The sequence below is a fragment of the Passer domesticus genome, chromosome 3 (assembly GCF_036417665.1).
Source record: "Passer domesticus isolate bPasDom1 chromosome 3, bPasDom1.hap1, whole genome shotgun sequence".
Classification (NCBI taxonomy): domain Eukaryota; kingdom Metazoa; phylum Chordata; class Aves; order Passeriformes; family Passeridae; genus Passer; species Passer domesticus.
Window position 1 is genome coordinate 27,404,664 of NC_087476.1, and position 21,240 is coordinate 27,425,903.

General features: G+C 34.3%; 1 protein-coding gene across 5 annotated transcripts in view; it reads right to left on the reverse strand.

The window, feature by feature from the left end:
• The window catches only part of EYS (eyes shut homolog), a 797,842-nt gene that overhangs the window by 524,239 nt on the left and 252,363 nt on the right, over positions 1-21,240 (reverse strand). For all 5 annotated transcript variants that reach the window (XM_064412283.1, XM_064412282.1, XM_064412281.1 and 2 more), the window contains 2 exons: positions 9,680-9,793; positions 7,324-7,446 (listed from right to left, as the gene is read on the reverse strand). In XM_064412283.1, the coding sequence (XP_064268353.1) occupies positions 7,324-7,446; positions 9,680-9,793 (237 nt within the window). The remainder of the gene's footprint in view (positions 1-7,323; positions 7,447-9,679; positions 9,794-21,240) is intronic.

The window sequence follows — 21,240 nt, forward strand, 5'->3', positions numbered from 1 at the left end:
GGCCAGGCTGATGTTAGCTCCATAGAATCATGGCATGGTTTGTTTTGGTAATAACGTTACAGATCACCTAGTGCCAACCTCCTGTCATGAGCAGGGACACTTTCCATGAGACCAAGTTGCTTAATGCCCCATCCAAACTGGTCCTGAACACTGCTAAAGATGGGATATCCACAGAAAATAAAGAAAAAAATAATGACAAAGAAGAATTCCAAAGAGTAAAGAAAAAAAGAGTCAACAAGATGGCACCAAATAAGACTATTATTTAGTGCAATCATACTAAAAGTGACTGTGTCATACTGTGTATGTCTCTATCAAAGCAAAGGATGGCAAGAAACAATTGTTTCATTGTCTAAAACGGCAACCCAGTATACACATTGGTATATATAATTTAGTATCAAATGCTCCAGTGTTATGTAGTTGGTATGGTAGAGGCAGTGTTGAATAACAGAGCTTTTCCAACATCAATGATTCGCTGGATTTTTTTAAGAAGAGGAACTATATACTAGAAAAAAACCTAAGCACACCCTAAATATTACCATTCATATCCAAGATGCCACTTCTGTTTCTCAAATTCATTAACAAAATGTCTGTAAGGGATGAAAAATGTGCACTGGGGAAGTTGCTTGGAGGTTGATTTTTTTCTGTGTCAGGGTTTATTCATTAATTGCTCAGGTCATTGCAGAAAATTAATTCCTAACAGGATTCTTGAGGCAGCTATAACAAAAATTTTGATTGAAATTGTGTCTTAATAGCCATATGTTATTTTTCAGGTGCACTCAGATGTAAAACGTAGAAGTGAGCCTTCACCCTGCTGGCATATTATTATGTTTCTTTTTCTTGGGCCAGGTCTCATAAGCCCTCAAAAGAAATATAATACACCTTAGGATAGCTCAGCTATTACTTTGGAGGCATAAAATAAGCAGGATGACTTTTGCTGCAGTGTTAGAAACAAAAAAGGTTTAATAAAAGGCAAAATAACAAACAGAAAATCTCGAGCCAGGTGCAGAGGTCTGCTCCTGGTATAAACACCTCACAAAAGCCCTTTAGCTCTTTTGTTCTCTCCTTTTCTACCTGATGGGCCAGGGAGGACTTTGTGGCTTCTATCCAATTAGATGTCCTCAAGTTTTTGGTGAAGTCCCTGAGGTCCTATGAGGTGGCTTTTCACCTAATCATTAAGAGAAACTTCTGGGCTTCTTTCCTTTTTTGGGGGACAAAGGCTAGTTTTGCCACTCTGTCATTAGGGGGCACACTCCTACAGCATATTACTGTTCATTGTATGGTGTCATCAATGACATTAACAAAGGAAAAATATGGAGTTAAGGAAAAATTAGGTTGATTTTCCGCAGTAAGTCAGGAAAACTAAAAATTTCAGCCACATGTTCCTGTGTCTTCTGTGTGTGTTTTAATCACTGTATGAGCTTACCTAGGCATGATTGTTTTTCCTTTTTTTTGTTTGGTAAGAGCCTCCTAACAACTGACAACAGTTTTAAAATTGAAAATCAAGCCTATTCATATAAAATTATTATTTTCCAATTTATCTTAAAGTAATTAAGTACATAGTCCTGCCCAGAAAGATATTAATGGATATTCTACATACATTATGTAATGCATGACAGTTGGAATCACTACTAAAAAACCCTACCATTATATCTGAAATAATGGGGATAAACTGGAATACAAAAATAATCTCATAACTTCTTCAGAAGAGCAAAGATAAAGTAAATTCCATACAAGCTAATTAAAGTTTTGATTGAAAAATTAACTTCTCTTTTGTCAGGTGGTTCCAACTATTATTATTCACCCTCTAATTTAAACCAATCATGCTTAGTATTTGCAGATGGAATACTCTTGGAGGAATGTGCTCATATTAAAAAACTGAGGAACTTTTCTTATATTTGAAATGACTGGAAAAAACCAATTGGTTTGCTTTTCTTTCATGCAATTCATTAACTTTTATGTATTATTTTATCAAAATTTTTATGCAATGTAATTTGCAGCATGATGAAACTTAAACAGATTTTTCTGCACTCTACTGATTTTTTTCCCAAATGTACTAACCTGAATTCCTTCCAAGCAAAGCAGGCACACTTACACATGACATGACAATAAATATTCTCTAATGACTCAGAAGTACATAGTGAATACATTTCCATGTATGCATAAATGTTGTTTATTTTCCAGCATGTTAAGTTTGCACACCCCACTGTGGGAAGCCTGCCCTCAGTAGCTTGCTATTTGCAGTGTTTGTGGCAACCAGCAGCCCATCCACGCTGCTCCAGATGAACAGGGGAAAGGAAGTCACTTCACTCCTCCATGGCCTGCTATGAGTCTGAGCTCTGCTGGCCAGGAGCCTGGGGAACCATCTCTCTCTCCAGCTGATAGCTTCCGGGTCTTGTTTTGGTTTGAAAACCCACAGTGCTTTGACTAGCACTCAGAAAGAGGCATGTTTAAATGAACTCGGTCATTAGGGAACATCACAGAAAAAATCTGGCTTTTGAGCTTCCTCAGTGATGGCCATAAGGGCTGATTGATGTGGAACAATTATCTAATGCACAAGATGCAAGCAAGACTGAATTTCTGTGTCTGACTCTAAGGATGGGTGAGCATCCATAGATCACAGAATCAATCAGGTTGGAATAGACCTCCAAGATCGTAGAGTCTAGCTTTTGACCAATCACCATCATGTCAACTTAAACCATAGCAATAAGGGCTATGTCCAGTTGTTTCATGAACATCTCCATTGTTCTTGACTCCACTGCTTACCTGTCAGACCATTCCAATACTTGACAACCCTTTCCATTAAGAAATTCTTCCTAATGTCCAACCTGAACCTCCCCTAGTGCAGCTGTGTCCTCTTCTCTGTCACCAGCTGTCTGGGAGAACTGGCCAACACCCACCCTGCTACAACCTCCTTTTGGGTAGAGGTAGATCTCTCAGGCCAGTTTTTTCCTTTGAATTGTTTGGGAAAGTACTTTTAATTAACAAGAAAAAGAGGATGTAGTGACTCAATATTTTTGTACTGTGCAGTTCTGCTGATAGTAACTAAAAGCATCCAGATCAAGCAAAATGTGTCTAAATAGACCAGCTTTTGCAGGCTTACTGAAAACAAAATTTAGAATAACACAGGAAAAGAGTACACAGGAAAGGTTTTTGAAAGCCCAGAGAAAGATATCATCTTATGTCTTGTGATGGTTTGAGCTGAGCTGCAAGACCTTGATGATATTTGTATAATTGTGGTTTTCAAATGTTCAGTGTTGCAGTGCCCACTTGCTCAGCCACAATATCTACTGCAGGATTCCTAAAGCCCAATAGTATGAGACAGAACAGAGGAAACTATAAAGACTTGATCTTCAGGGAAAGGTTTGCACATTTATTTAGTCTCTTGTGTAAATTTAAGTCAATGTGTTACTGATGGTAGATACTGACTGTTGATTCATACTGTTTATAATGGAAAACATTAATGAGACATGGGGAAAACTTAGAGGGAGGATCATTCTACATGTAGAGGATTCATATGGACCTTGATATAAGTAAGGAAGTCAGATTAAGAATTTCATGCATATAAACTACAACTACAAAATTCAGTGCTAAGTGATGAAGTAAAAACCACTTTAAAATCAAGGTTTTTTTCTACCCAGTATTCACTGGTGTCTTCTTGCTAGCATAGGGCTTATCCATATACATGAACAGCTTTGAAATCTTTCCAATAATTAATTAAATTAATTAATTAATTAATTAATCTCTTCCAACATTTAAAAAAGAAAAAAGGTTCACGATGGAACAATATAATCCCATCATTTATTAAAGATTAAAACCCCATGCTTTCTCATCCAAAACCACTGAATTACAGAGTTCTTTAGTTCCAATACTTATATTGCCAGAGAAAATCCCCTCAAATAATGACAATAGTCAGTAGTCGTATCTCATAGAAGTGCCTCTTCCTTCTCTATCATTGATGAATTCAACACACTCCCACTGATGTTTTAATTCAAAGTGTCTTACTACCTAATGGACTAAAGGTGTCCCACTGTTCAATATTAAAATTCTCTACCTCACCTGTCTTCAGGTTTGTATGTGTTGGGCAAGATGTTTTCTAATTTTCGGGGCTGGACAGTTTAACAGACTTGGACTGCCTTTACCTATCTCATCTTCCAGATGTTCTCAGACACCCTCTAATTGGCAAAATCAAATAAAAATACTGTGAGGGAAGGAGGTTGCAGTTTTGCTATCTGTCCATTTGTCCAGTAGCTCTTTACTACTGCTGTAATCCTGTGTATGCAGATTACCATGGGAGGGCATTTAAGAGCAAGCTTTTGTTGTAGAGAAAGTATTTTCCTGGTCTTTCTCAGGAGCTGCCTTTCTTGGACAGAGTAAAAGAAATTCTTGGAACAGCAAGCTCCAAAGGCTGCCAGAATTCTGGTGCTCACCCTTTCAGCAACAAACAATTCAGCTGGCAGCGGAAGTTGAAAGGGCTCCCTGTTCTTCTCAAGACCCTCTCAGATGATCTGGGTGTTCCTGTCCTTCTGTCTTTGCTCAGCAGGAGAGACTTGCTTCCTCCACCCAGCTCTGCTCCCTGTTGCACATGTTGCACTGCCTCTCCCCACCTCTGTTCTCAGGGAAGGACAAAGATCCACCACCTGTGGATCAGCACAGCCTGGCTCAAGCGGGATTCATCCAAGGCCATTCATGGAGCCCTCCTGCCCTTCCATCACAGCAGTAGTGCATGAGGCATGTGATCCTAACCAGAACTGATGCCACCTCACACAGATAGTAAACAAGAAAATAAACAATCAACCAGACCTAAGACAATTTTGTACCTGACCAGCAAAGATACTAAAGGTAAACTTTTTCTGAAATTGCTTTTAATACGATAGGAAACCAAAAGTGTGTTTAAAAGAAAATAAAAGGTAGAAATCAGTCTTATACACTTAGTAGACTTTTTCAAATGCTACTTCCTGATCAAGTCTAGTCAGAAGGCTACAAGACGTGATTGGCAGGACATTAGGAGATCTGTTGATGAACTTTTTAACATATGCTTTCATCAGAGCTAATTGTTATCAGCTAACTGCTCTGTTTATGATGTTTTTCTAAATTAATTATACAATTTCTACAATTATACAAATTCTACAATTTCTGTTTAAATATTAAGTGGATAAAAATGTTATATATATACACACTATGTTTCCTTTAACCGTTAAATAGCTTTTGAGTGTATCACTGTTACTACAACAATATATTTGCATACCATAAGTATAAATCTTAAAACTCAGAAGAACACAGAACACTCTTTTGACATTGCCTTTTGTAGAAGATAGAAGCCAAAAAATCCAGTATTTTGCATTGCAGACTTATTCTAGAGAGGCTGAAGCCTCTCTAAAGGTTGGAAGGCTTGGAGAGAGCAGACCTAATAAGATCCACAGACTGACTGTGAATTAATTGTACAAAAAGCATGAACACAAACAAAAATATTCAGTGTAAATCAGGAGGATCCTTGTCCCTACTCCTAATTCCAGTCAGTAGGCTGGCTTACTTTTTTTCTTGTGGGAGATGCACTGTCTCACAAAAAAAGCCAGTATGAAATGAGATCAATAACACATTAGTGATGGGAAGTCTCTTTCCTATTTGTGATAGGAAATGCAGGAGAAAATTGAGCTTTTTTCATATTAGCCTATTATGCAGTCATGTGAACTTCTATGACTTCAATATAGGCTTCAAGGTATTAATGAAAATCTACTTATAACTCACTTGTAACTTTTTTACTGTTTACAGATCCTGAATCCTGCTTGTCTTGGAATGAACAAGGATGTTACTGTTTGCACCAGTATGATGCATATATATCCAGAATATAGGATAAAGAGTTCCTCCTAAGGAACACATACTCCGTCCCATGCTTCCTTAGTGACACACACACATTAATTTGTAGTTCTGGTTCTATAATGTGGACTCCAACACATCCCAAAATTGTGTTGCTGTTTTTCCAAATGAACAGCTTTCCCTGCATTACCCAGTACAAACTGACTGTTACCAACAGTCTGCAAAAAAGTTAGACATTGCAAAATATACTGCAAAAAAGTTAGACATTTTCTGGTTTGATTCTAGCAGTACAGGAGAAAGTTTCGAAAGCTTCTTATTTTAATTTTTTTGCATTAAACTTCTTCTATCTATAGGAACAAATACTTTGTAATCATCTCTGTTATTTTCAAAATTGATGCAAAATAGACATACTATGCAAACTCATGACAGCAAAGCAGTTACCAAAGTACAAAGGAGCATAAGATGTTACAGGAACTATATCACATCTCAGTTTTATAATGCTGAATAATATAAGAACACTTCTGCATGAAAACTCACAGAAGTCAGAGACAATTGAAACTACCATTACTTCCACAGATTCTAAATGTCTCTATATTTTCTTAGATTCCTTTTCTCTCATCTTCCTACTTTTAACTATTGACAAAATATGAATGAAGAATTTCTAAACTGAACATCACTGGTGGTACTAACAACCTGAAATATTTACAACTAACTTAATTCTGCCTCCTCATCTTCACTGTTCTACTTCTTTAACTTTTAATTTCTCCATAATAGATCTCTTCCATTTTTTTTTTCCTTTCGTCTCAACTGGTCCCCACCCATTTTGAGCTCTTTGGACAAACTTTTTTGGCTTTTTATTACAAGATCCATTAACTGTGTATGATTTCTTAGACTGCCACTGCTTCTTTTCCTGTTACTGCTTATGACTAATGCTGCTCCATTTGCATCTCTGAAATCAGCAGCTGAAAGTCGGTGTTCAGTGCCTGACATTGATTTTTAGATGGCGTATTTTTGGAGACAGTTTTATTGATTTCCCCATGATCCTGTTAGCTGCTTCTGGCTGAAAATAGAGACTTGAAGACTGTCCACGATGCAAGAGCTATTTTCTTAAACCTATTAGACATGGCAATAATTGTGCAACTTACAAGAATTTATCATAAGGATCTGATGGCACCTTTGTTAAAGAACAAAGTGTAATCTTTCTAAAATTGTGTTCTTGTTACCATCTCCATTAAGTATGGCTGTGATAAAATCTGAGAAATATAGCACCAACTACCTGCTCACCTATGTTTCATAGACTAGGTGGTTTTGAACAATTTTTTTATTCTATGCAAAGTACAGTTTTGCTTTCCATACACACACTGCTTTCATTTTTATCATATTATCAATCACACAGAACCCTGAGTTGATTGTATTTTTTTAATGCTGAAACAAAGTGCAATTAATTTCAGGAAAGAAAATGAATAGTATAACTATTTAACTAATTTTCCAAGTTAAAAGAAATCTTACCAGTGAATCCTGGAGGACAAGCACAGCTGTAGTCTGCAACCAGGTCTAAACAAGTCGAATTGCTTTTACAGAAACCATAAGTGCACTCATCAAAGTTGATTTCACAGTTCAGGCCTTCAAATCCTTGGAAATAAAACCAAAGAGTTATACATCATTCAGCTATATCTGTGCTTTAATTTTCTAAAGCAATGTCATTAGGTCCCTTGTTTTCAATTTAGTCTTGTAAAAAATGATCTTGAATCCTTATGGATTCTCATTCTAAAAGTTTTTTCTCCACTGTTATTAATAGGAAAAAAAAAATCCTGTCAAATATACTTTAAAAGGACTCAATAAATGAAAACACAAATTTAGGATTCAGTATGTTCATTAAGACTTAAGAACTTATCAATTATGTATCTGCTGCTATTTTGACAACATTAGAGATGAAATGAAGCGGGGATTTGGATATCTGCTGTCAAAATAAAAATCAACTCTTAAAATCAGTTCTCAAATAGTTGCTTTTCTACTTTTTTCTTTATTTGTTTTACAGAACCCCTGAATTATCAAGGCTGCAAGAGGCTTTCCAGATCATCCAGTCCAACTGACAACCCAGCATCACCACACCACCCCTGAACCATCTCCCCATGTGACACAACCAGACACCTCTCTCACTCTTCCAGAGATGGTGACTTCACTATCTCCCTGAGAAATTATTCCAGTGTCTAACCACTCGTTCAGTGATTTTTTCTTAGCTAAATAATATCTAATCTGAACCTCCCCTGGCACAGTTTAGGGCCATTTCCTCTTTTTCTTTAACTAAAGACATGTCAGGATAGATAGACCCCCACCTCAATAAAACCTCCTGTCAGGCAGTTGTAGAGAGCAGTGAGGTTCCCCTGAGCCTCCTCTTCTCCAGAATACACAACCTCAGTTTCTTGTGTTATAATGACTTTTAGCAAACTCGGAGGTCCAAAAATGGGTTTTTTTGTAGTTGAAATTGCTAGAAAATCTCCTCTCCAATATCTGACTTTTCATGCTCTTGTAAATGTATTCTAATTCATGGTCATGCTACAAAATGAGTGTCATTAGTGCTGTAACAGGCCATGGCTGCAGGAAGACCATGACTAATGCTAAGCTATCAGTACCCTCAGTGCAAGCTATATTCTTATAATTTCTCAAACTGACCATAGAACCAATTTCCACTGATCCTTAAGTCATAAAACTTTAGAATTGCCCTTAATTCATTAATAATGTATAAAATAACAGCTCTTATTTGCATTTAAAGTTTAATCAGACCCATGTCTCACAGGTAACATGTAAGCCACAAAATTATCAATGTGGATGCCAAGATTTATTTTTGTATGAGCTGGTCAGGCAGGCTTAAACAGCAAAATTATCTTTTCCAAGGTTAATTTCCAGCTACTTTCCAATATCTGTTTTGGCTTCTAATTTAAGCTGACTAATGACAGAGACTGTACTTATAAAAATTATTTGTGGTAATTTCACCTCTTGTGATGAGTTTCTGAAGTTATCACCACTGGAACACCTATATTAATACATATATACCTGAATTATTATTAGCTATGAAATCAGCTACCATGAGTCCATATATAGAAAATAGTAGAATTTGAAGATTAAAAAAAAATTAAACATAGAATGTATCAAGTTATAAATTACAACCTTGGCTTTATTTTTAAATAAAAACACATTTAAAAATATTTGTAAGGAAGGCATTTATGAAAGCATTTCAGGAAGAAACTGTGATTTTAAGTGCTTTAAAACATTTTTGTTTTCTTTGATTAATTTTTTACTACAATTGCTATGTTTTCATACAGTACTGATAATAAAGAGCAGTGTGCATTTTTAAAGAAACAGACCACAGGTGCTGAAAATCGTATTATTATTCTCCATTAAAGTTCTAATAGACTTTTTTAGTGATGGCCTATTAAAGTCATTGTGACCGTTGTGGCTTGCTATGATCAGTGAGAAATATGCATATTATTAATGAAGGTAAAAATACTTTTTGTAATCTTACTGATAATGTTTTCGAAGGAATTAATATATTGCTTATTTGTGTTTTCTCCACTGCTTCAAACTTTGCTAAAATCATTATGTTCTGCCTGAAAAAAGGTAGCATTTAGGAATATATCTGTCTTCATTCTTAATTTGTCTCCAATCTTAACGATCATGGTTGTTTTGGTAGATACATTGACTTGGTGGACAAAGATGCCAAAAGGACTTCGGAAAGGAATGAATGACTTTCATGGAAAGGAAGTTTTAGTGATGACTTGAAGCCTGTCAAGAAGATGTTTGCAAACTGCAGGCACTTTTGAAAATTGTCAAAGATAATAAAAATAAATTATTTTGAACAACTTACCTTCAGGGCAAAAGCAATCATAGCTGTTGACATCATTCTGACAAACAGCACCATTCAAGCAGGGAGCTGAATCACATTCGTTCATTTCTGTTTCACAGTACTGGCCTGAAAAACCTGCAAATGAATTAAGATAAGCTTTGATTTTCTTTGTCATTATGTACGTATTAGCATGAAACATGTATTTCAAATGGTGTTCTTTAATCAAAACCCAGAGATCTTACAATTCATATTCCCCTGGAAAAGGAAACTTTAAGCCAGAGTTTCTGACTTAGATTAAAGTTAAATTTTATTCATTTCTTATTCAATATTACAAATGCATCTTGATGGAATAAAGTAAAAAATGAAGCAGCAAATGCTTCCAGAATGCAAGACATTCATAGATGTAAGAAAACAAGATAGTGATTTTCAAGTGTTTTTCTTGTATTAGAGTAATTTTAGTATTTTTGTGATATAATCCCAGAATGTCTTGGGTTGAATTGACCTTAAAGATTAACTAGTTCCAAGCCCTCTGGCAGGGCCAGGGACACTTTCCACTAAACGAGGTTGCTCAATACTTTTTCTTAAATTTTGCCACATCAATATGAGAAATAGTACATCAGTTATATTCTATCCACTGTGTTGTCCTTATTGCTGTGGAGAGTAACAAAATACAGAGGACAAATATACTGAGGCATAGCAAAGATGTGCTGGGCAAGTCAGGCCTCAGGACATGTAAAATGCACAGCTCAGTTATGGTACATAAGGGTGTTGGGTTTGTTCCTGGAAGACAGAAGGTGTACCTCATTAAAACAAAAATCTGGAGACAAATTAAACTTGCAAAAGGAAAGAGTAGTTCAGTTTTTTCATTTCTTAGAGGTACTTTGAGACGCTGTACAGGGCATGGTGCTGCAGCACCAGCAGTGGGGGTTGCAAGGGGGTCCTGTCAGGAAAGAAACACAGGGATAGAAATTGTTTGGTTGATCTACAAAGCAAAAAAAAAAAAAAAAAAAAAAAAAAAAAAAAAAAAAAAAAAAAAAAAAAAAAATTAATTAGCTTTCATTGTAGGAAAACAGGGCAGAGTTACCCAACTGCTAGATGAAGACAAGATGAATTGGTATTTTCATTAATAGCAACTAAAGGGACAACATTTATTCTGAACTATAATGAAGAATTATTCTAAGGGGCATATAATGTGAATCGAGACCTATATATTTTAATTTGTTTTGATGATACTCAATATTGAAGAAACTTTGTGGGGGTGGGTGGGGTTAGAAAATTACTGACATCAGTGAAATGAGCTTGTACTTTATACGCTTAAAATGTAAAATTCAAGGAAGAAGAAAATAAGTACAAAAATCTGGTTTGCATGTTAGTATATTAAAAAACTTCAGGAAACATTCTTTTTGCCAGTGGTTTAGAGCATTATGACCTTAATGAAAATAAAAGTTGTTAGGCATAGCTTACAACCTACTTTAATTTAGCTGTTACAGATGATTTTTTTTAAGTCTTAACAAGTTAGAACTGTTTTCTGTTTTCTGTTTGAAAATGTTAGCTTCTAACACCTGTAACTGAGAACTAACTCCCTAGCTGAAAATTAATTGAGATTGGAAACTTAACTATCTGAAATCTGACCTAAATAAGGTTTGTTGTTTTATATTTTTCTTCATTATAAGGACAGAAAATTATCAAGTACAGAAGGACAGAGAAGAGCACCCTCATCCTAAAAAATTGAAAAAAAAACCTTTTTGAAGCTGATTTTTAGCCTTTATGCCTATTCATAAATTATTTTTTGAAAACAAGACCTGGTAGAGATCTTCTTAAAGGAGCTACTGGGAAGCATATTAGGACATATTTGAAATAAATATTTAGCATTTTTATAAGTCTTGCTGAGAGTGTTAAAATGTTTTAGAAACCACTGTTGCCACTTCAGGTTCAGAAAAATGCCCACATTTAGATCCTACCATGTGAAACAGTGTGAAATCTGAGAAGTGACTCAAGAGCTCCCAGATCTCAGCAGGTCTGGCAGTGACGTTGCAACAACTCCCTGTGACAAGTCCTGACCGGGTCACCCTTTCCTGGGAGTATTGGAAATATCCAGCAGCTGCACCTGACATTCTGAGCATTTACAGCAGGACTGGCAGGCAAGGAGAAACATCACAGGGGCAAATGCAGAGCTGCAGGTTGCAGAAGCTAATTTATAAAGCTTTTAATTTACATAGTTTAGTTCATTGCTGTTTTATAAACTTATGGATTAGAAGGGAAGAAATTAAAGGCATAAATAGAATCTGCTTTTAATAGAATTTGTTGCATACAATGTGAATTATCCACTCTGAAAGAGCTGAAAGGAAAATATATTGATAGAATTTTATTTCTTTTTGTTGCATTCTGTCTGAATATGTCCTTCAGACAGAAAGCAATTTAAATGTAGTTTGTATTTTTCTTAAATTGTTTCTGCTGCTATCGAATTATTAAAATATAATATAATATAATATAATATAATATAATATAATATAATATAATATAATATAATATAATTCATATAATATAATAATGTACTTTGATTATGTTTATTTCTTGCTGATCAACAAATGACATGTCTTTCACAAATATTAAATAACATACATAAAGGGCTGAAAGAACATGAGGGAAAATAAGCTTCATTTGTATTATTGTAAAATCAAGAATGAATTTAGGAATGCTTTTAGCTACATTATAATCCATGTATTCTTACTAAATTATTTGTGATATAACAACATTAAGTTAGGCAACAAAATAGAAGAAACTAGTCAATTAAAATATAAATATTTATGCATTGTTTATTTGATACAAGTTAATCAGTTCCATACATTTGAAAATATGAAAATAAATTTCACTGTATGAGTGCTCCAAACCTTTGGGCTCTACCCTCTGATCTCATAAGATGACTCTGGCAGAGCCAATACAGTGCTCTATGAACCAGGAAAAAATTCCATTCCTTCGCCCATCCAGCTCCCCTCTCCATTAGCCAATGATAAGAGATATCAGAGATACCTATTCCCGAAAAAATATTTCCATGTAGTCAAATGAAAAGCCATGTGTCCCATACATAAATTCTTTCAAACAGTTGAGAAGGCATTTATGGGAATCCTTTTATGTAAATATGTATTGATATTATTTGTGGTTTAATCTAGAGTCTCCCTTAAAAATAATATAAAATTATATATATACATATAAATGTATAGAATAGTACAGTACTGTACAGAATAGTACAGTACGTTTTTATCTTGTCACATCACATCATAACCAAGTGGAAGTTTATCATAAGGAATTGTGTGTTTATATTAGTATTAAAAGTAGGTAAACAAATTATATTCTCCAAAAATATTTTGTTATTGCCTTCACTGAGTGGCAAATCGCTATCATCAGAGAATATAATAGATGATGCAGCTGTTGCAAACTTTCCCTACACTGAAAATGCAATGGTAAAACACATCTGAAAGATTAATTAGAAGTATTAAATTATCTTGTTTCAATTATTGCAAGGAAGGAATTCATAACTCAGAGTTTCTAGGGTCAGAACTGAAAAAACATATCACAATTATTTACTAAGGATATAATTTCATTATTTTTAGTCAACACATACACTGCAGTAAATATTTTCAGCTCTCAAGCTTTATAGGTCTTTATTTGGACTTCCTCCTCAGATGAGGATGAGATCTTTATTTCCACTGGCACCTGTCATAGTTTCCCTATCTAATGTCAATATAAGATAAAAAATAAACAGTCAAGAAAAGTAATTAAGATTTACTGCGAAGTAATTTGTGAAAGTAACATTGTTTGCAGGACTTTTACATATATGAAGTTGTTCCAAAAATAGAGTAATTTTCATAGAGTTGTAGATATTCTCTTAAAATATGTATGCAGTTATCTGACTCATAAACACATTTCATATGTAAAAGCCTCAATGTTATTTTCTTTTCTTTAGCCTAATATTAAGGGATAAATCATATATAAGGAAAAATATTTTCTGTGTGTCATAAAAAATTCTAGAAACTCTAGGTCAAATCTAAAAAATAATTTGTTTCAACAGAAATATGAAATAAATATATTTCTAATATTTAACAGCTGAGAATTATGATTCCACATTCTCATTCTTAGCAAAAAATCCTCAATGAAAGAAAAGGAAATCTGCATTATCAATATGTCAGAAAAGTGGGACACATCCTCCCTGGATGCTTAAATCTACTAGATCTAATCCTTATTCATTACTGGCAAGAAATCTTTACTATTAAATTTTATTTTTAATAATACCTGTGTTTGTAAAAATGAAACAACATATGTCTAACTTTTGTATGGCTCTATTATCTTCTACTAAATTTTACCAATACAAATGTGGTCTAGGATGATCTAGGGGTTTGAATGCAGACACTATACTTCAAAGTAATAATTTTACATAGTGGTAAGACTCCTAGACATTTTTCAAGGATGAAAGCATAAAACTGAAAATATTTTATGTTGCAGTCTTTAAAGTCTCAACACTTAAAATGTCAAGTTAAGCCAGTAACTAAAGTAGATTATATGTGAAACTCTTGCACACAGGTTATGCATTGAAAGATAAGGCGTATTGGGAAATGAACTGTCTAAACCTCAAGTAATGATGTGAGAACTCTGCTTGTTGAGATCACATTTTTTTATGGTTTTGTTCCAAAGGAAGGTCATTACTTTATTAAAAACTTTCTCTGAGGTTAAACAGCATCTCAGTCCCCAGAGCTGGTTGAATTTTAGGCAGACAAATGTCACAGTATTTTCTATTTCAAATGCATATTGGCAAAACAAAAGGAAGGGTCTCAGAGAAAAGCACGGCTTTTTCAAGAAGATGTAATGAAGATCTATCTTACAGAAAAAACCTTCTGGAACATCCTCCCAAAGGACATGGTAGGTTTACCATCACTGGAGGTTTTCAAGAGACAATTGGGCAGGGTGCTAGAAACTCTCACCAAGGCTCTCTTTCTAATCAAAAGGGATCTTCTGAGGTCCCTTTCCTACTTGGCTGTTCTATGGTTCCATAACAAAATCCAAAGCCTGTAAAACAGGCTGGTAGAATGACCAGGGAAATAGAAAGCCTGTCCCAGAACAGAGGACTCAGAAATTCTAGTTTGTCTGGTGTAGCAAAATGTAGGCTGAAAGGAGATACAAGTGTTTTTGTTAACTTTGTCAATGAGAAAAATTGCCAAAAAATGTGAACAGCTATTTAAGTTAAAGAATGAGTATCACAGGTAAAAAGTGACATTTTCACAAACAAATTTAAATTACATAGTAGAAAACCTTATCAACAAAGAGATTCTACCAGTACACACATTCATTAGAGGTTGTTCTAGAAGTACTCATCATTCTCATGAGCTTCTTAAATTTGCATAAATGAATTGTGATAACATTTAAAATTAAAGAGTGGATATAAAATTCCTTGCACAACAATTTTCATAAGATAACATGCCAGCTTTGTATTAAGAACACATATTAGTAGCCTGAATGTGATTAAAATGAATTCTCAAAAAATCAAGATTAGATTTATAATTGAACTATCACTGCACCCAATATTATAAAGAAATCTCCTCAACTGCTATAATCCAGCAAAAAGCAGAAAAAGGAGTTATTACCACTTAATCTAACATCTTAAATAATCCTCTAAATAGAAACACAGCCAGTATTCTGATATTTAACTGACATGTATTGGAGTACAGGTATAGAAACAACATAATGTAAGCAAAAAGTAATTGTTCAACTTCAGATTATAATGTATTTACACACAGAGGAACAGAGATGGTACAGGAAATCACACTGGCAACATTAATTCTGGCTTTTCCACATATTGAAATCTTAATCACTCTTTTAATATGATTTGTGGGTATATGCATACTAGGTGCATTCACGTATTAAGAAGCAAATAATAAAGTTGTGCAAGAGATACAATATAGCAAACTGCTATGCTTTTATGAAATTCCACTGACCTAGATTAATCTAGAAGACTTAAAGAACAAATCTCATCTACCAGATGTTTCAGTGTTCTAAATCTGCATATAGATGATTTGTTTTACATCTGGCCATTCAAGGTTAAGCCATTACTATCTCCATGGGGTGAAGAAGAGGAGGGGGACATCCATAATTTAGTTATCTTGTCTTCTGTAAACTGCTCTGCTTCTATAATAGGGTTCATCTAATATTTTTATTTTTTAAGCCTTCAGTTTTGTCAACCTAATATAAAAAAAGAAACCACAGAAATTTTCAGAATAAGGAAGAACTGCCACATTAAAATTATCTTGTACAAATGTCAGAATTATTTGTACAGGAGATAAAGCTTTCTTGACAGCCAGTTGAAGACTGCTAAACAAATTTCAATAGGAATTAAGAATAAACATATAGCAGACCGCACAGGTGTTCCATTATTTAAAAACAAACCAAACCAAACCAAAACAAAAGAATACAAAACAACACACCTGTATGATTTGTCCTTGCAGAGAAAAATTAAGACAGATTTGCAGGTGGAAGATGCTAGTCACACAAAACATACAGTGGGCCTGAATAGAAAACTATGTCCTCTGAAAGGATGATTTTCTAAAAAACTTTGCCAGCTGAGGCTTGCTGATTTTATTTATGCTACAGCAGGAGATGTCCCAAGCTTTTCTTTCAACGTATTCTAATTTTCCAAAATCCCATTAAATATTTGTTTAAAGATGAAAAGCATCAGAGTGGTTTCTTCCATTCCATTAAAAATCTTTCCTCATTTTCCCCCCTTTTTTTTTTTACTTTTACCATTAGTATCTGTCTTTTTGAAAGGATGTCATTACCTCAGACAAGTTTGTAAAGCCATATCAAAACGAAGGGCAAAGGAACAGCATCTGGGTACCTCCCACAGGTAAAAAGCTGCCATGACAGGACAAAGAGCTCTATTCCAAGACAGATGTTAAGCATACCTTTTACCACAGGTAGCACAGGGACAGCTATTATTTCATTTATATCTCTAGGCCTGAGGTATCTCTGCTTACATTTGTGATTTTCAGGACTTACAGCTCCAGTGAAAAGAACAGCAAGATTTATAGCTTAAATATAAGTTAAAAAAATATGAATTTGTGGAAGCAGTTGTAAGAAAGTACAACACATTTTTTACACTCAAAATTTGCCTTGGTGAAAATGCATTGGAGGTAATATAAAAGGATTTAAGGAGATGTTTTTACTTGTCATTCTTTCATTTGGGTTTCTGCTTTCTTTCTCATAGGGGTTGTTTTGGGCTTTTTTGTAGAGATGTCTTACTCTATTTTTCTAACAGATTTAAAACTGACGTCAATATAAAATATTCTTGATCAATTCACTGTAAAGAAGTGGAATGGATAAATGGCATTGGAAATAATAATTGTACATCTTGAGTCTAATAACCACATGAGCACTTTTCTGTCAAAGAGGCTAAAATTATCATGCAAGAAACTGTGACATTGTCATTGCCCAGCACATGCACAACACGGATGTCATTTTTTTCCCAGATAAGTATCTCAGGGGACATGAAGCATTGTTAAGTTCTTTTAAATAATTCAACAGTCCATTAATGAATTCACATATCTTTAGATTCCTAAGTCTATTTAAATTTGCTGTCCTCATAAGCAAACTATTCAGATCAAAATTTTACACTAGTAAAAACCCAAACAGAAGTTTAGAAATAATCTAATGATTAACCTTAAATATAAATGACAAATATATCATAGTATTTAGGATTGAACTAAGCTGAATGATAATTTTTGCCTCTTGCTGGTAAATTCAGCATAAATTCTACCATGTAAAGAAATAATGGAATCTCCCTAATTTTCCATAATTTATAGAGGCAAAGTTGCTGAGCATGAATCCCAGTGAAACTGGTTAGATTGACACCCCTGAAATTTGGTAACCATTCATCAAAATAGAAATCCTTAGTGTGATTTTCAGAGGGGAAGAAAAAGCTCAAATCATAAATGCTAGCAGACAGTAGATGATTGGGGATTTGGGTGTGGGTAAACATCTCAAGCAGAAGTCTGCAAATTTTGTCTTCATTCATCATGTGGCCTTAGATTAAATGTTGATAATATTGTAAACTTTGATAATAAAAGTTGTATTTTTTGAATGCAGTTAAGATGCCATCAGAGCATCATCCATTCAATCATATGTTGAGACTGAGAGAACTGGAAAGGGGAGGGCAGTCCAAGCTTTCAGAGAGAGTTGGTGCTGAACAACGGTAGCTCCTGCAAACAAGAACTGGTGTTGAAGAGAAGAGGTGTGGTAAGAAAGAAGTTGAAGAGCTTGACTGGAAGAAAGATCCTGAAGTATGGCAGGAGCCCGGAGATCAGAGAGATGGGGGTGGGGGGGGAAGCCAGGGTATGCACAGGGACTGTTCTTGGTAATGCTCAAGACTGATAACTCTGAGCAGCAGCTCAGCATGAAGCAGCATGTCTTTCTGCCTGAGTTTCCCACAAAATCAAACCAATGCAGACAAAGCACTGAAAGGGTGGGTATAAGTGGGATAACCAGCTACAGTAAGAGCTCTTATCTGGATTGCTCTTAAATAAAACCCATTATCCAGATTAATTTTGGACAGTCATTTGTATTGTTGCCCATGACCATGGCTGGATCGGCACCAAACATGTAATTTTGAATAGGCTCAAAAAATTTGGCTTTCCTCGACAGGGAATGTTGCTTTGCTTACAATGAAAAAAGACCATACTGGATAATACACTTATCTTTAGCACTCTTAGATGTATTATTAATATACCAAATATATTTTGTTTGCTAAGTACTCAAAGATAGTCCGGCTCATTTTCACACCCTTCTGGTACAGAAAGATGCTTCTTTCTAGTTGCATGATGAAAATGGGAGCTTTTATTAAATAAAAAAAAAATTTATCTTAAAGCCAAAGAATTTGAATCAGTGCAATTTTTTCTCTTACAGAAGCAGGATAATTAATTTCTCTTTCATCTAGGATTTCAGTGAACTGGTGTGCAACTATGGTCAGGATAAAAAAAAAGAAAAAAAAAAGCCATTGGAAAATGAATATCCAAAAAATTAAAAAAATTAAGTAAGTGTCCTCTGAGGGGGGTAACTGAGCTGTATTTAAAAGGAGAAATTAAATAATCATGAGTAAAAAAAATCCTGTTAGAGTATATTTAAAATGGCTTGAAAATCAAGGCAAGCTAAAGTACAATAAAAAAAACAAACTTCAAAATTCAGTACTGGAGTTGTAAAATGTTGGTATGATCAATTTGAGACAGCTAAACAAGCAAAGAAAATGGTTAATTGCTACGATCACTTACTACTGAAAAATGTTTTCCCCTCCCATATAAATAAATGAGTAATCTGGTTTTACAGAGCCACTGAGTATGGGCAATGAAGTCGTTATTTTTCACAGCACTGAAGATGTACTGTCACCATTTCCTGAAACAGAGGATTTTAACAGTGATGTGACAGTTTAATGCAAGACCATGGAGACCAACTGCTTTCGGTGCTGTTACAAGGTGAGATAACCATGACAAAATGATTTCTGTATGTGTCTATAGGGAGCCCATTATGAGTCTATCATTCTGGCACTACAGTGTGAAATTATGATGAGGAAAAAAAGGCATTCAAATTTGTACTGCATGACAATGATGCTCCAGCACAAGTTAATGATATATAGCAACTGAAATTCAAGCCTTTTTTTTTTCACTGTATACTGAATAAAACTACTTAACCCCAAAGTTTTTATTTACATGTAGTGCAAGAGAACTGGATATAAAATAAATTATTAGAATTACTTTCAATTAATCTCTACTAAATGTAAAAAATTCTGGTTTTATGCTGAACCTAGATGTTTCTTTGCAAATTCACCAACAGAAATTCATCTTGTACAGATAAAATACACAAACAGACCCACACAACTAGAAATCAATTATTTCTGTCCGCATAATCTAAAAAAAAAATAGAGTGTAGTCTCCTCATTTACTCAAATTTCCATTTGCTTTCTCCAATCCAATTATTCTTACACATCTCCAACTTTGAATTCTTTAAATAAAATAATTTTAATCTTGCTCTTTCAGGTATACTAATATATCTATGTATATATTTTCTAATATCTCATTATGTGCCCTTTCTCATCAGTGATTTTCTTTAACGAACCACTAATTCCTTACTCAAAGACTGTTTTCTTTTTCTCATAAATGCCTAAATTACTCAAAGTATGTTTAGTCATCATTATGGGTAATTAATATATTAATAGACATATTTTTCTAGGACTTTCAATTAAAAAATGTGTTTCATGCTGCTTCTAAATTGTAAATTTTCTTTATCACTCCTCTGTCCTTTTCCTTTTTTTCTAGAGTTCATTCTAAATTTCACCTCTTTGCATAGTTCATATTTGGTCAATTTTTTTTCTTCTGCTGTCTTCCATTTCATGCAATACTAGTCTGAATGTCCTTATTTAGTGAACAAAAATGGTAAAAATTCTGTCTGTTCAAGATAAATTTACATAGCATGAAGACTTCATTTACCATTGTTTCATATCTCATGTGCCAGGTAACAAAGTAACTTCCTGACATTGTGCGCACGGATTCTTGTTTCTGAAATAGGTGTGGGAATATGGCAGAAAGCAATGGAGTTTGAAAAGCCAATATTTCTGAGTTCTCTTAGCTATGTAGTTGGAAACTTTTCATTTAAAAAATCAGCTTAATGCTGGTAAAAATATCAAATAAACGTTTTCTAAAATACAAGCATTCAAGTTCAATGATATCCTGCAGGATTCCTAAACAATGTGACTCATTCAGCTTTTGGAGTGACCTACTTTGAAAGTTAAATTTAATTTCATTTTCCAATATATATTATATTTTATTATTGAAACTACCTAGTGGGAAAGCATGACATAGTAAATTAGGAAGGAAAGAAAAATAAATAGCTCTCTGGTAGAGTACCAGAGAGAAAAGGATGGTTTGAATGTTAATGTAGATTTGGGATGTGATGGATGAAACTTAGCATTTTGTTGTCCACACACATCCTACAACTAACTTTAAGTTTAGCTTTCTAAGCAAATTAGTAAAAAAATATATAGAGTCCATAATGCAAACAAAAATATCTTTCAATTGTAAGCAGTTTTGGCCTATCCAAACTGAATATGGATTTCTAGAAGTTGCTTAAAGATTAGTGAACACATCCTATACAAGTTTTGAATATGATCACACTAATTATATGCTTCAATTTAAAAATTAAAAGTAGGTTGAAGCTCGTAACAGATCTTAGAAAGACAGTATGTATTTCTTCATGGAAATGTTGCAGGAATCAGCTAATTTCAGAACCACCGTAAATCAAAGAAACACATAGCTGTCAGGAACTACTGAAGTCATTGAATCAGTCACCATCTCTTTTCTCACTCCTGAAAGCTTCTGACTGCGAAATAAATGCTTCCTTTGGAAGAGTTAACTTTTTCTTTATATTTCCTTCAGAAATATTTTCAGTACACTGTCATAAAATTAGCACCCGTGACAAAAAAATCAATTGCAGGGAGAAGGGAGGACACCAGAATTAAAGGTCAATATGCTGGCTAAAATGTTAGATATAGC